Source organism: Rhineura floridana, chromosome 3, assembly GCF_030035675.1.
Source record: "Rhineura floridana isolate rRhiFlo1 chromosome 3, rRhiFlo1.hap2, whole genome shotgun sequence".
NCBI classification, from domain to species: domain Eukaryota; kingdom Metazoa; phylum Chordata; class Lepidosauria; order Squamata; family Rhineuridae; genus Rhineura; species Rhineura floridana.
The window spans coordinates 161,946,675-161,963,370 of NC_084482.1; the positions used below are offsets into that span (position 1 = coordinate 161,946,675).

The window sequence follows — 16,696 nt, forward strand, 5'->3', positions numbered from 1 at the left end:
GTCAATAGTGGGGCATCAACAAAGAAAAAAACTTTTCAAGACGTAAAAGCCATTTTCCTTCTTTCAAATACCATAAGAATTATTGAAATTATTGCAAAATAGTTATATACCTTAATGAAAAGAACAAAATAGAAACACAAATACAAATATCCAACATAAATTATTAACATGTACTGTAAAATACATTACTGGCATGCATTCCAAATATCAAGACAACCTCTATCAAAATTCAGCAATCCTTTCTGCTTTCTCTGTTGCCATCAGAATTATGAAAGGCAGAGAATGGAGGTGGTGGTGGAGGAGGGGTGGGTGGGAATGGAGTAAGGGGCTTGCTTGGTCAGCACAGTTTTTGGTCTTAAGTATCTTTTTCTCCCTTTTGTTTTAATTAAAAAATAACATATATGAATTGCAGTGGTACAGTAATAATCATACAAGTCATGAACATAAATTCTTTTAAATCTCAGGGATATTTTCCATGTGCTAAAGTTAGAACAGGGCTTGCATGATACTGTGCATTCAAAACCAATGGTGAACCTCTGAAACAACATGGATGGCAATATGCAAAAATCCCTCACAAACTGTACAGAAAGTTCAAAAACTTGCAGTTTGGAAGTACATATAAAGACAAAATAGCCCCTTGAAAGTCACCATTGCCAACTGCAGTTCACCCGGGAGAAACTGGTCAGAGCTCATAGATCATACCTCCCATACAAAGAAAAAGGTCCAACATCACAGCCTAATGGCAGTGCCAGTGATTTATTAAGCCAAGAATACTTTAAGGATATTTTCACAGAGCAGCTGTTCAGAATACTTGCATCCTCCGTAATAACTGCCTGGCCTTTCAACATCTCTAGCAGTGCATACGCTGCAGTTTCAGGAATAGGCCTACACGAGGTTAGGTGACTGAATGGATGAACATCTCCATCCTCCCATGACTCCGTCTGATGCAGCGGATTAGATAACTAGATTGTTATAACTGACATACTTCTTTTTTGCAGCAGGGCCTGAAAGAAAAAGGGCAAGAAAAGACCAGTCACCAATAGAAGAACCTATTGAAATATTTACCATGGCTTCTTGAGGACTAGTTTTGCATAGAGAGATGATGGTATGTTTTTTCCGAGGCACAGCCATGTATGCATGTCCATAAAAAGTACTAACCCAGAAACATTATTACTAGTCCATCTTCCCCTGTGAACCAATTTAAGGCATTTCTAGCACAACAGCTTGCACATAATTTAATAACACATTCTCATATGATTTGTCAAAAAATGCTAGTTATTTTGGTTACATACCAAATCTTGCCCCCGTATTTGAGAACACATGTGTACACATGCATGTAACATGTTGATGCATAGGTGCAACGTGTGCATGCAAACACATAGGGTTGAATTGAATGAAATCATTGCACAAGCAGAACAACAAGCAGCACTCTTCATGTACATGAAAGGTTGTCACATAGAGGAGGGCCGGGATCTCTTCTCGATCGTCCCAGAGTGCAGGACACAGAATAATGGGCTCAAGTTGCAGGAAGCCAGATTTCGACTGGACATCAGGAAAAACATCCTAACTGTTAGAGCCATATGACAATGGAACCAATTACCTAGAGAGGTAGTGGGCTCTCCGACACTGGAGGCCTTCAAGAGGCAGCTGGACAGCCATCTGTAGGGAATGCTTTGATTTGGATTCCTGCATTGAGCAGGGGGTTGGACTTGATGGCCTTATAGGCCGCTTCCAACTCTACTATTCTATGATTCTATGACTTCTGCTTGTACAACAAAATATCCTCTGACCCCTGCATCCTCCCCAAATCTGCTCGAGTACTGAAGGAACCACCAGAGCCTCCACTGGCACAGAGAGTTAACATAGAAGATGGAGTTCTTTGGATGCTTGCTAGTAATTTTATTTGAAACCTAAATGGATCTATGTCTGTTTGCATAGCTATCTTTCACATCAGAGAAAATCAATTTGTACCTCTAAGTAGTAACCTAAATTATTGTCATCAATGGCGAATTACTAAATGGCCATTGATTGTGTGTAAATATGAGGATTAATAGTATGTTTGTATTTATTATTAATATTATTTATGTACATTGCTTGTGTTAATCTGTGAATATGTCTATGGCTACGTCATTTCTAAGAACAAGGAATACTGCAACCCACTAGGAAGATTTCCTTAGCAGTTCCCAGCCCCTGAAATAAATAGTGGCTATCCCAAAGCAAAGGTATGTGCACTGGCAAAAGTTTAATTCATCCACTGTGTTTGTGTAGGAACAGCTGCCAATGGGTTATGCCTGTTTTTTTAAACAACAACAACAACAGAATCAGCTGTAACTTTTTAGGCATCTGCTACTGCAAAATAATCATAAATCTAATCAGACAGGAACACCTGATAAACAAGATCCAGAAAGTAATAATGTCGATCACATTAGATGCCATCTGATGTACACACAAATGGACAGAATGCATTGTATGCTGACTTTGGGTTTGAATCTTTCCAGTGATTGATATGAAATGAAAGGTTTTGTATAAGAATTCTCAGCTCTATTGCACACAAGGTCTTCTGTGATATTGCTGAAAAGCAACAACCTTAACTATTTCAATGGAAAAGGACCAACAAGAATTATGTTTAAAAATGATGAGTACAATACAGCACAGAAATATATAATCGATTCAAGGTGCTGGTTTTAACCTATAAAAACCTTACACAGTTTAGGACCACAATACCTGATGGAACGCCTCTCCCAACATGAACCCACCCGTACACCACGCTCAACATGAAAGGCCCTCCTTCAGATGCCTACTCCGAGGGAAGCTGGGAGGCTGGCAACAAGGGAGAGGGTCTTCTCAGTGGTGGCCCCTAAATTATGGAATGATCTTACTGACGAGGTGTGCCTGGCGCCAACACTGTTATCTTTTCGGCACGAGGTCAAGACTTTCCTCTTCTCCCAGGCATTTTAGCATGTTTTTAAATTGCTTTTAAAAATGTGTTTTAAAATTGTATATTTGTTTTTAATTTTTTTAATTGTTGTAAACCACCCAGAGAGCTTCGGCCATGGGGCAGTATACAAATGCAATAAATAAATAAATAATAAATAGCAGTAGATGCCACTTTATACAATATTCAGGCCACAGCTCTGTGAATGTTCCACAGATTAATCTTCTTGTCACAACAATAGAGTAAGTATCCCTCTCCTTCAGAACTTGGGGCAGAGCTACAACACCTGGCGGGGTGTCACTGCTGCTTACTAGGAAGGAGAGGGGGCAGGCAGCATGGAGGGCAGTGCAGACAGGTGCATCAATGGAGCTAATCTGCTGCTCCTGCCAGTGTGCCTGCATTGCACCAACCTCCCTGCTGCCTCATCTCTCCCGGTAAGTAACAGCAATGCCACTGCTGGGAAGCTATTGTTGCAGCTCCATCCTACCAGGCAAGCTGTTTGCCTTTTTTCACCTAGAACATTACCTACAATTAAGGTTTAGAAGTTAAAGGGCTGTTTTGTGGAAGCAATGAAGAAATAGAAAGCCCTACTTAGGAGTAGACATGGGGACTAAAGAAAGAGGGATGGGTTGTTATGCTTGCCTGACTTTCCTTCCATGCCTTCCCTTTAGCCCATGCCATCGCATAAATGTTTCCATCAGTTGTGGATTTTGGCATTTTTGTTTTGTACCAGTATGGCTCTATTTGCTTTTTTATTTCTTCTGTTTAAAATATTCCATGATCACCATTCATCAAAAGATTCCAGGGTGGTGTACAAAAGTGTGAATAAAATTAATTCACACAAGATATAAATACAATTGAAAACTGATGGAGAAGTGTAATGAAATTAGGCAAAATAAAACAAAGTTAAAACAAAACCCCCAAATTATCTATAAACCAAAATGGAAGATCTTCACCTGGTATTGAACTTGTTATGTTTGGCATGCCTTCTGAGGAAGGGCATTGCAAAGTGAGGGTCCCACCACAGAAAAGGTCCTTTCCTTTATAGAAGCATAGCACACATCTATTAAAGCAGGGCCTTTCCAAAAGACCTTAAGACACAGACAGGCTGGTACAGGAAGAGCTTTTCCTTCAAGTATTTGGGTCCCAAACAATTTACAGCTTTAAAGATATGCACCAGCACCTTAAATTGGGTTTGGAAGTTAATCAATGTAGAAACCTATTTTTCAAAATATGTGTAATATGAACAACTCCGGCTGTACCCATCAAAATTCTAGCAGCTCAGTTCTGCACTAACTGAAGCTTCCAGGTCATCTTTAAAGGCAGTCCTACATATAACAGAAATTTACAGAAATCCAGCTAGGAAGTTACCAGAGCACGGGTCACTTTGGATATATTCCTGTCCAGGAATGGTTATAGCTGGTGAATCAGTAAAAAATGATAAAAGGCATTCCAGTCTACTGAGGCCACTTGGGTTTCAATGACAATAATGGATCAAAGAGTATCCCCAAACTATTTATCTGCTCTTTTATGGTGAGTGCAACTCCATCCAGAGCAGGATGGACACCAATTTCCTAGACCCAACAATCACCCAACTACAGTGCCACTATGTTGTTGGGATGCAGTTTCCATGTACTGGCTCTCATCCAACCCATTACTGAGTCCAGACACCAATTCAGCATCTTCACAGCCTCACTAGTCTCCAAGGACAGAGAAAAATAGAATTGAAATTTAGTAAGAGAATCTAGTTAAGGTATATTGACTTTATCTGGGTGGAGTGAAGCCACTCCATTAGCTTCCCAGCTGGTGGGCTGCTCTTGCTTACCGGGAGGGTGAGGGGCATGGTGGCAGGGAGTTTGGGGTGGTGCAAATGCAATAGCAGGTGCTGGATTGGCTCTGCCTATGTGTTTGCACCACAATGACCTCCCCACTGTCTCACCCCTACTCCTCCGAGTAAGCAATAGCAACCCACCTGCCAGGAAGTTAGCACAGTTGCTCTGTCCCGCCCAGTGAGCCACTTCTGGAATTTAATGATTTTATTTGCAAGTCTTTGTGTGTGACTACTGGCTTCCCTTTTCTTTCCTATTTTCAAAATCTCTTCTTCCCTAATAAAGTTATTTGTATTTTGACATTCAGCTTCATTCATTTTAAACCTTAACCCAGTCTGCATCTGTGTTAGAATAGTTTTTAGGTTTTTTTAAAAGATGTTTTAAATATTTGTTTTTAAAAATATTTTAAATATGTTTTTAAAGATGTTTCTAGTGTTTTTTCTTTGCCGTCCTCAGCTTCTTCTGGGAGCAGAGGTGGGATATAAATTAATTAATTAAACAACAACAACAATAATGCAATTCACTGGCATTTCTTACTAAAATCTTCCCCATGAAGTTGTATGGATGTCAAGCTACCTTCTGGTACGATATGTTCACAACGTTTTGTTAAGTTCCGTGTCCACTGGGCTTTGGGAATATAAATCCACAGTTTCACTATGTCTTTATTTTTTCCCGAGAGCACTGCTAAAGTGGGACAAGTCCTAGGCAATCGGGTTGAGATTCTCTAAGCAGGTGGAGAGATTATGGTGTGGCTGGAAACTCATTCTATCTGCGAGCAGCCTATCATAATCCTTTTTTGGGGGTGGTAACTCTCATAGAAAAAGGGAGACTGCCAGCAAGGAATCCATCTCAATAAGTAGCAACATAAAAAAGATTATAATCTTTAAACTTCTACTGGCATATCTTCAGCTTGAAAAAAGCAAACAGAAAAGCTTTGCCTTCCCATGGCTTCCTGCTGCCTTTCTACCGACTTTGCTTTCCCATGTTTTTAAAGACTTGTGGGAGGATCTGTGTGTGTGGTGTGTTGGACTGTGCTTTTAGAGAGACCATTAGAAGATAACAAATAACAAATGCTGTGATACAGCTCAATCATCTTTGAAAATTATATCAATGTTAGATTTCTTCTTAACTTATTTATTTTTGATAGCTGTAAAGGGTATATTTGATGCTATTTTCTGATGGCAACATTACATTATCAGCTTATCAGAATCCAGCTGTAGCCTTTAATGTCTCATGGCTTCTTCTGACACAAAGGCAGAGAGTGAACCAAAACAGCACCAACACTGCTTTTATTTCTGTACGCTGAACGCATCCCATGCTTCAAGAAAAACCTAATTTGCACTGCAAGATGTAATACTTCACATGGTTGTTGACATAGTTTTAAAAAAATTCATTTACAGCTTGTCTTGAACTGTGGTAAATAGAGAAACAGGAAGTCCTGTTAGGGAACAACAAGAAAATGATCTGTGAGATTTGTAGTTAACTTGGGGGTAATTTGATTTCTGGTGCATTTGTTTATTTGCCTGTTCTACAGCTCCTATAAAGTGAGAACTAGGTAATTTACAACATCAAGGCTTCTTAATGTTGCAGTATTTATTCATTTTGCTGAGGCAGTTATAGGCCTCCTCTACTCAGATTGTTTTAAAGTGTATGTTAAGTCCAGATGCTTTCAAGCTTCTCTAAGGAACTTCAGGCATACCAAGCATACACAGCTGCAAGCTGTTTTTCCAGTTGAACGACCACCAGAATAGAACTATGTTAATAATAATGTTTTATAAAGAACATATATGAAACACTGAAGATTAACAGATCCAAGCTACAGCTTAATCAAGTGCCCGAGAGGATACTGATCATCAGTCAAAACAATGCAGATAAGGGATGGGATGATGGATAATTTTACAGGGATCCTGCTGTGTGGTCAAGTGCTGGACTGAATAAGCAGCCAATAAGGTGAGACTGAATCCCAACAAGATGGAGGTGCTCTGGGTGGGTGGTTCTCATGTCTAGAAACTGAACAGGTTGCCTGCTCTGAATGGGGGTGCATTTCCCCATAAGGATGAGGTATGTAATCTGGGGATACAGCATTGCTGGAGAAGGTGCAAGTTGCCTCCATGCTGAGTGCCTTTTACTAGCTCTAGCTGCTTCATCGGCTGTGGCTGGATAGGGATAGCCTAGCTATGGTGGTCCAAACTAACTTCACAAATGGATTAATGCAATGTGTTTTACAGGGGGCAGAATGCAGTGGCAAGGTTGGTGAATGAGGTAGCTAGCTGTGAACATATAACACCAGTTCTAAAGGAACTCCCAGGTACTGAGGCAGGTACTAATATCAATATTTTTCAGAGAAAGAATATATATTATGGAATAGTAAAAACAGGCTTGCAGATAAAGAATTAACTCAAATAGATGCCAGCCTGTTAGGTTGATGGGATGTTTTTGAACCAGCACTGGCCAATGGATCCCATTCCTATTAGGGACTGTAGTGAATGTGGCTGTGGTGGCAAGATTGCTATGGAGGTGAACAACTTTAAACTTGCCTTGTAAACAATTCACAGTGGGCCTCTGAAGGGTCTAAAACTCCATTTCCTGGAGTACATGTTAACAGACCCCAGATAATATCAAAAAGCTCCATGGAACAGCTACTTGAGGATGCGATGGAAGAAGTGGGCCTTCTTTGCTGCTCTCAGTGCCACATATTAGGCATGGCTGGCCTCACAGCATCTTTCACCATTTATGCTCTAGCCATCATCCGGCCTTTTTCATCACTCTTAGTTCACTAGTGTATCAAGGTACAAAATGGTCTCTACAATGCTGGAGAGGGCACTCAGAGGCAACTGTGTCAAGAGCAAAATGTGTCTCATTCCACAGTGTAACAGGGTTTCAACAGGGTCACCTGCTCAATCCCCCCCCCGGCATTCAGGAATCCATTGGATTCCATGTCTGGGGCGGGCCATCTTGAACTGTCCACCACCCCTACAGGGGAGGAGTGGAGTTGTAAATCCAAACGTCACGATGTGACCATGCCAACAGAATGACATCCACCTCCCCTTTCTTCAGATCATCCCTTCCTCCATCTGATGCAAAAAACAAATCAAGCGTGTGCCCTGTCCTATTTGTGATGGTGTGATATGCAGAGACAGGTGAAAGGATGTTCTGTGTAGTGGCAGCCTGATTGTGAAATGTCCTACCCTTACATCTCTGGTTGATGCCAATCCTGAATGTTTTAGGCATTTTTACTCAAGACACTTGGTTAAGAAATGTTTTGTTGCCCTCATGGTACTGGGCTATAACTGAAGTATTGCTGCTGTGGTTTGATTTTTTAAAACAGGTTGTTTTATTTTATTTTGTATTGTACAGTTTCATGTTGTACCCCACTCTGGGATTGGTTTTTCGATGAGTGGATTTTAAAACTCCTAAAGAAAGAAATAATAAAATATTGATACACCAACCCTTCCACTGAAAGTAGCAACCTGAGCCATGCATTTGAACCATCCATACTGGATTTTTAAGGGTTTTTTTTAATGGATTTTTTTTAAAAAAATCTATGGATCAAAGGAAATGGTCAATATTTGGGTTTATGTGGCAAGTCTGAGAATTATGTCTGTAGTATTATGCATCATAATAGCTATGAGCATGGATTATTAATAGCTGTATAACTGCCTTTCAAAAGTATTGCACGATAGGAACTAAATGATTTAAAACAAGTATATTAACATTCCTTGACAGACTTCAAGGGGACAAAATGACATTATTTTTATTTTATTCCAATTTCACAAGGTACATTCCCAAAATGTGGCAGAACTCTTTATACGCACCTTGAGAATTGGTGTCTATGTTATATAGGCCTAAATTGTCACTACAATAGGTTCAAATTAAGCAGCTCTAGACAGCCTGAAAAGCTAAAAGGAACTAAAATGGCATGAAGGAAGGAAGTGTTGCAGGTTGCTTAGCAACTATTACCATTTCTCTGCATTAGAGGAAGTAATTGTTGGAACTGTTGATATTGGTTTCTTTGAATGTATAGGGAGCTTTTCAATTTCACCATGTCACAAAATAAGCTAGCTGGCATTGTGAGGGAAAGGACTAGGCATCTGAAACTGGGAGAGTGATCCATTTTTCCATGGCAAGCAGGCCAGAAGAGACAGTTAAGAATTTCAGAGCCTGTCTCTCAACAGAAATGCTATGTTTACTTTCCCAAGGTTATCAGATCTGAGCATCCCTTTAAGATTATTGTGACTGGTGGTTATTCAGTGATCACAGCAGAATGGGCTAGTATATTAGATATATGCCAATGACTAAAGTGACTGTAGCATGTCTATCAGCCACACACAGCTGAGCCTAGAGCCCAAAATTCTTGTCGTAACGCAGCCAAAAGCTCTGCTCACGGCCAGAGTTCGATTCCAACGGAAGGAGGAAGTCGAATCTCCGGTAAAAGGGGTCGAGGTCCACTCAGCCTTCCATCCATCCGTGGTCGGTAAAATGAGTACCCAGCATATGCTGGGGGGTAAAGAAAGGCTGGGGAAGGAACTGGCAATCCCACCCCATATATACGGTCTGCCTTGTAAACGTCGCAAGACGTCACCCTAAGAGTCGGAAACGACTCGCACTACAAGTGCGGGGACACCTTTACCTTTACTTTAGCCTTAACATTCTAAAATTTTGCTCAGAGCTCTCATATATTGAAAAGGTCTGGGACTCTAGCCTCAGTTTACTCCTGTACCTCCTCCAAGCAATACCTTAAGCCATGTCACTTAATAATCCTGACACAAACTGACACATTCATTTGAGGTCTTTGGAAACAATTCAGAGTATGGGCATCAACTGTTGTATTAGCTGGCTGAAATTAAGACTGAGATAGCTTGCCAATACTATGTAAAATCCAGTGTCATTTTGAGTATTACAATATTACTACACATCTACTGTCATTTTCATACCACCTTTCACTGGAAGATCAAGCATGCTGCACTGAAGGAAACACATCATTTTATGCCATCATTGCCTCTCAATTTATACATTAGATTGGGGGTTGCCAGCTTGGCACCTGTGGGTTCCATCATGCCTGCAAAGGCCTCCATTGGCATCCACAGGCAGGTGCCCCAGGCTCTGAGCTTTCATTGTGGGGGGAAAAGTAAGTCTCTAGACCTCCTAGTAAGAATGTTATTGAGCAAAATGTGCAGGTACCATTCTAAGCCATTTCTGTGAAATGAGCCATCCTGGCTTCTCCTGCCTGCCAGTGTCTTTAGTCAATGAATGAAGCCAGAGCTGTGATTGATGAGTGTTGTTTGGACATCAGGCAATAGGAATCCCTGTGGTCCTAAAGAGCCCTCCCCTTTAGTGTAATTTTCCTCTCCCCTTTAGTTTACTTTCTCACTTCCTTTTAGTGCACTTTTCCTACTTCTCTTATTTTCTAGTAGTCCTTGGGCTCTCTGTAATTTGCCCTTCCATTTTTCCTGGCAACCAGGATGCATCTTTCCTGCAGCATAATTAGGGCCAACTAGAGTTGATGTAAATTCTGTGCATATCTTCATATGTAAATATTAAATAGCATCTGCAAGGAAGTCTGAACAGCCTCAGCACTGTGGAAAGTGGGATGGGGTAGTTTAATTTTTTCTCTCAATGCCATGCTTGTACCCAAAATTCACCTGTCGGAAGCTGCTATTCTCATTTCAAGCGATGCCTCCATTGGTGCCAGTGGAAGTTTCCACTAAAATGCAAACAGCAGTTTCAGAGAGACCGTTTTTGTTGAGATCATAGTATAGAGAGAGAGTTAAGTTCCCTCTCCCCAACTCCCATGGTCCTGCGGCCATTCAGGTCCCCCACATGGTTCCTATTCAGATAACAAAAAGTGCATACATTGCATTCATCATCATCATAAGTTTATTACGGTTAAGGACCCACTATAAAACAAGAGATACAAAATACAGTACATATACAAAAGGAACAGAATGACAATAAAACAGAATACAAAATAAAATTGCTTCGAAGCAAGAGCATTCAGTTAAGAGGGCAAGGTTAGCCATATTTGTTGGGAGGCCTGAATAAACTTAGCTACTTGGAGGGCAGTTTCCCTATCTGAACCAGCCAATAGGTAAGATACTATAGTTTCCGGGGGCTTGGAAGAATACCTTAGCAACAAGAGGGAAAGATATTTGTCCCTTAGCGAAGAGTATAGGGGACAGTTTAAAACCATGTGGTCAAGGGTTTCGATGGAGCCATTCCACATGGGCAAAGACGTTGTACAACAGGGAGACCAGCATACCTTCCTTTCAACAGTGCTGAGTGCAGAGAATTGAATCTGGCCTTCGTAAAAGCTAGTCTAAATTTAGGTACTGTAAGGTAGTCCAAATAGGGAGCATAATTTTCAGGGACCATTTTTAGTTTCAAAAAAAGAGGAGAACATACCCTATATTCCGGCATATAAGATGACTTTTTAACCCAGGAAAATCTTCTCAAAAGTTGGGGGTCGTCTTATACGCCCAGTCGTCTTATACGCCGGAATTAAAGGAGGGAGCGCCTTGGCTGCACTTTTCCAAGGGAGTGGAGAAGAGGAGGGGCGCTAACTGCGCAGGCGTCTCTCGCACCTTGTTGATTAGTCAGTCCGCGTTGGGATGGCGTTCACTGGGTCAGCTGGAGCTGCAAGTAGACAAGCCGAGGGGAGCAGCCGCCGTCTTTACAGTGCACGCCGCCGCCGTTGCTACTGCTGCTGCTGAGAGGTCGGCGGAGCAGCTATTTGTGGGAAGCCACCTTGCTTTTAAGCCAAACCATCATGGCCTGGGGAGACGGCAGCAGCAGTAACAGCAACAGGAGAGGCTGAGGAAGGCGGCTCGTTCCATTCGGGCGGCTGTAGCTCTCCGCAAGGCACTGGCCAAACCCCGCCACCACTTGTCTCCTCCTCCCCAGACCCAAAGAAGGGTGTGAAGATGGATGCGGGCCCCTCGCTGGGCTCTAGTCTCAAGGATGTGAAGTGGAGCTCCGTGTCCGTCCTGTTGGACCTGCTGGTTAGCACTTACCGTCTGCCTCAGGTCGTCAAGCTGGAAGGCGGTGAGTAGAGCGCGAAGGGCCGCGGACGGCGCAAAAGCAGCCACTGCTCCTTACTAGCAGTTAACTTGGCTGGACATCGGAGGGTTGGAAGAGGGGGAAGCTGAGTCGTCAGAGGAGCTTCTGTGTGGCAGCGGCGGGCGGCTGCTAGAGCCGGGCACAGCTCGTCTTCCCGAGCGACTTTCTTAGCAAGTTGCCACAAAGCTGCCTCTTCTCCTCTTGAAGGCTGGCCAAATTCCAGCGCCGCGCTGCGAGTCCTTCTGGGGAGAAGAGCCCATTGGGGAAAAGGGACACGTGACCAAAATATGAATGGGGCATAAAGAAGGCGAATCCCAAGGCTTTGATGTTAAGGAGTAAAAGCAGCGGGTGTGTAGGTTGCCGGGAAGCTAGTGCAAGTGTGTCGGCGCGCAGAACGGGGAGGAGGGGGAGAGCAAAGTGAGCGGCTCTGGAATGATACTTGCCTCGCTGGTTGTCTAGATTTAAATACACGGTTGTTACATGCGTTAATTAAGACCCTTTTATTTACACATATGCATCCAGTCAAGAGGCTTCACGTAACTCATCATGGCTGTGACCCCAAGCAATTCACTTAGATGACTTTTTAACCCAGGAAAATCTTCTCAAAAGTTGGGGGTCGTCTTATACGCCCAGTTGTCTTATACGCCGGAATATACGGTACTTTAGTGGCTCCGCTGATCGTAGATTGTAAGTCAGAATCTCTAAGCCGAGATCGAATTTGGGCTTTTGCCATGGAAAATGGTTGGGATACTAAATATTCCATGGAAAAACCTAACCGTAATAATTTCGCGGTAAATTTTTTGCACCAATTAGATGTAAAATCATCATTCCAGAGGGCAGTTAAATATCCTTGCCGTGGGTTAAACGCTCGTGAGACCCAAAAGTTCACCGCCATCAACCATGCCTGGCATTCCAAAGATGTGAGACCACATTCTAGTCTGAGAGCTGCAGAGGTAACACATCTTGGGACGCCTAGCACCCTGCGTAAGAGAAGTGAAAGAACTGATTCCACCGAGGAATTAAATGAATGTATCCAAATGGGGATCCCATATAAGAGCTGGGGGATGATTTTGACTTTGAAAACCTGGATGACAGCTGGCACGTACTGCCCACCCTTGGAAAAGAAGAAGCGAAACACGCCCTTGATCGTGTTACGGGCATTCATAATTGCCGCTCTTATATGGGTAGTCCAGTTCATCAAGTAGTGAAAGATAATCCCTAAGTATCTATAATATGGGACCTGTTCTATTTGATAACCGTTAATTGACCAGACAGAGGTTGTTTTACGATTGGAAAATACCAAAATTTTGTTTTTGGAGAAGTTAATAATCAATCGATTTTCACTGCAATAGAACAGGAAAGCTCGTAGCATTCGTTTAAGCCCTACTTTTGAAAGGGAGAGAAGGGCCGCGTCGTCTGTGTACAAAAGCAGAGGGCATCTTATTTCTGCAATTTTTGGGGAGTGAAATTCCTGAGAGAGGCAAGATGCTCTCAGGTCGTTTAGGTATAAATTAAATAACAGGGGCGCTAGTATGCACCCGTCTCACCCCCTTGTTAGAAAAGATGGAGTCGGTCAAACCTCCCTCACGGCCACAACGGAAACGAAGGGAGGTGTGCTGATATAGATTGTAAATCAGGGAAAGCAGCCTTTTATCGATGTTAGTATTTGCTAGTTTAATCCATAGTTTGTCCCGTGGAATTGAGTCAAAAGCGGCTTTGAGATCAACAAAGGCCACATAAAGACCATTACCTCTTAGCTTGGTATATTTTTCCGCTAAATGGCTCAATACTAGGCAGTGATCCAGTACCGAACTGCCTTTCCTAAACCCGGCCTACTCTTTTCCTAATATATCATGTTCCTCCATCCAGGCTTCTAGCTTTACTTTCAAATGTGCAGCATATAGTTTGCCGATTACTGATAATAGGCTAATTGGCCTGTAATTAGACGGGTCCTCTCTATCTCCCTTTTTGAATATTGGCACCACTATTGCTTCACTCCAAGCCTCCGGGAATTGACCCGTGTTATTAATTTTGGTAAATAGATTGGCTAGGATGGGTGCCCACCAGTCTGGAAATTTTTTTAACATTTCTGGCGAGATATTATCAGGACCGGGTGCCTTGGCCGCCTTCAATCCAGCTATTAGATCTTTTACTTCTCCTTGTGTGACAGGGGGCCAAGACAGAAGAGACATAAGATCAGGGGGAATAAAAAGGCTTTGATCTTTGTGACGAACTTCCACAAACATATCAGTGAAGTACCGTTCCCAAATCTGGGGGAGGATATTACAAAGAGCTATAGATTCAGTACTGGAGGCATTGGAGATGATAGCCCAGAAGTTTTTAGAGTCTTTAGATCTCGATGCCTGAATTAAGGACTCCCATCCTTGCTGTTACAAATAACCTGTTCTTAGTAGCCAGCAGGGATTTATATTTCCTTTTAATATCACAATATTCAGGTGGAAGCTGAGTAAGATTTTGCTGGCGATATTGCATATATGCATTCCTCAGCTGTAATCTCAAGGCCAAACATTCCGAATCAAACCATTTCACATTACAGCCAGAAAATTTTTTAACCACGTGCTGTCTGGGGAAAAAATGGTGTTTAAATTTAAAACTAAGGATGTATACTCAACTAGGGCTAACTGGGACTTATTAGCTTTTCTTAAATTTTCCCAGATGGCCCTGACTGATGGAGAGAAAAGGAAGTTTTCAAACTTGAGGGCCAACTGTGTCGTCCATCTGACTCTTCTGCCCGCAGAGAACTTGCAACTACGGGTAGCATTGTGGTAATTAATTAACCTGGAGTTTTTTGGGCAGAGGCATTCAATATTAAGCGGTAGGTGGTCGCTATTTTGTCTGTTTCCTACCTTAAAGGCAGAAATCAAATTAAGTAGTTGAGAAGAAATTATTACGTAATCAATTACACTGCTTCCACGGGCGGAGATGTAAGTGTATTCCGCACTGTCATCTAGGTGTTCAAGTCCATTTAAAATAATCAGGTTATGATTGCCCACAAGACATGAGAGACATATTCCCCCGTAATTGATTTTGCTGTCCTTCGAAAGTCTGTTGAGATTCGGGATAAGGTGGTCACAATTTTCTCCCCTCCATAACCTTGAAGAGAAAAGGGCATTATTATTAGGTCCAATCGTCGCATTAACGTCCCCCATGATAATCAAATATGCTCTAGGATATTTCATCTCCAAATCTAACAAATAATTATCAAACTCATCCCAGATCAAATCCATGTTGGTACGTGTATGATTGGAAGGCATATAAACATTGATGCATAGGACAGATAAAACATCAAATTCCAGGAGCACTGCCATAGCCATAGATTTCAAAGGTTGAAGATCTCTGACTTGGATGACCAAATCAGTGGAGAATAATATTGCCAGACCCCCTTCTGCTCTACCTCTCCTGGGGGCCGCAAATGTGGCTGGCAAGTGTCTAGAGGAGAAGCCATTCAAAATAGGTTTACAAGTTGCCCAGGTCTCTTGGAGAAATATTACATCAAAGTTGTTAAAATAGGAGATCAGCTTTGGATCGCTTTGTTTGCTTTTCCAGCCAGCTATGTTCCAAGAAAGAAAATGCAGGGCAGCGGGAGGTACATGTCAGTTGGATTCCGAGATTCTATTTAAAACTCCCATGTCATCCCTAAAAACTGCGCCGCTTTTGCAACAATTGGATTTAACAATACTAGGAATCATTTCTTCTGTTGGAGTCGGACTTTGCCTAATAGGGGTTCCTGTATTAGTGGTACAAAGGTTTCCTCCAGCATCATTTAAAGGAGCAGGTGAAGCTATCGATGTCTCGTTACAGTCTGCAGCTCTGAGTCGTTGAATCAGAAGATGCAACTTAGTGACAAGTGCCAATCTCTCCGACTCTGGAAGTTGGACATAAAGCTCCGTAAGTTGTAGCTCCTCTGGTTCTAATTCCTGTAAAAGAGCAGGCATCAGTGATGTCATGACTGTAGAGAAGTATTGCAAATTCGATGGATCAGGGTCCAGCTGGTCGGGGTTCTTGTAATTATTAGTCCTTGAAGATGCTTCAGATACAACCGTGCTAATAGACAGATTTTGTGTGTGAAGATTGGCTAATGGCATTGGAGCTACAGCGTTGGTATAATATCTTTGTACAGATATCCCCCTTCTATTTAGACCATCCCTTGCTCTTAGAATTTGATTAGCTACCTTACTGGAGTGACAGGTAATAATCAAACGCCAGTCACGCGGATTGTTAGAAATATTAATCATTGATCTGATATAATTTGTTCGCCACGGGGCGTGCATGGACTGACAAAAGCAGTTGTCCAAGAACAAAATGCTCGGAAATGAGGGGCGCCGCTCCCCGCATTGTATTTATAGGAAGTGACCAACTTATTCAATTGCAATGTTAAGTTCCACCTCATTGGATGCCTTTCAATTGTCACAGTCCTTTGTTCTAAGTAGTTCCTCGGAGTGCGCACACTCTCTGCCATGTCCTCATCAGGAACAGAACTCTGAGAGTCTGAAAAAGACTCCGTAAGCGGCGAGGAGGATCCTCCCTGCTCAACCTGACAGTAGACTCCTGGAGGGTTCTTCTTCATTGGAACCTCCAACTGTCTAAACAAAGGCTCAAAGTTCATCTTTTTTGGTTTGTTGAGCTTACTGTTCTTGATATTTTTCAATTTCTTGAGTTGGTTAAAGTTTGGGGCTATTGAAGATTTTTTCTTCCTCCTTCTGTCTCTGTTCTTACCCATGGCTGTAGTCTCGATGCGAGGCGGTTCAGAGCTGTGTGTATAATTTTCTACTCCTATTTTTTCAGCTCTTGGAGTCGCTAACGCTTCCACCAGCGTGGTAAGTAATTTGTTTGTTTCTGAGATGTATGCCTTGAT

At 42.2% G+C, this 16,696-nt stretch overlaps 1 protein-coding gene across 1 annotated transcript in view; it reads right to left on the reverse strand.

Annotated features, from left to right (window-relative positions):
* Positions 1-314: 314 nt before the first annotated feature.
* GRM7 (glutamate metabotropic receptor 7) overlaps positions 315-16,696 on the reverse strand; it is a 728,386-nt gene continuing 712,004 nt past the window's right edge. The window contains exon 10 of the mRNA XM_061618542.1: positions 315-1,004. Coding sequence (XP_061474526.1) covers positions 955-1,004 — 50 coding nt within the window. The 3' untranslated portion in view covers positions 315-954. The remainder of the gene's footprint in view (positions 1,005-16,696) is intronic.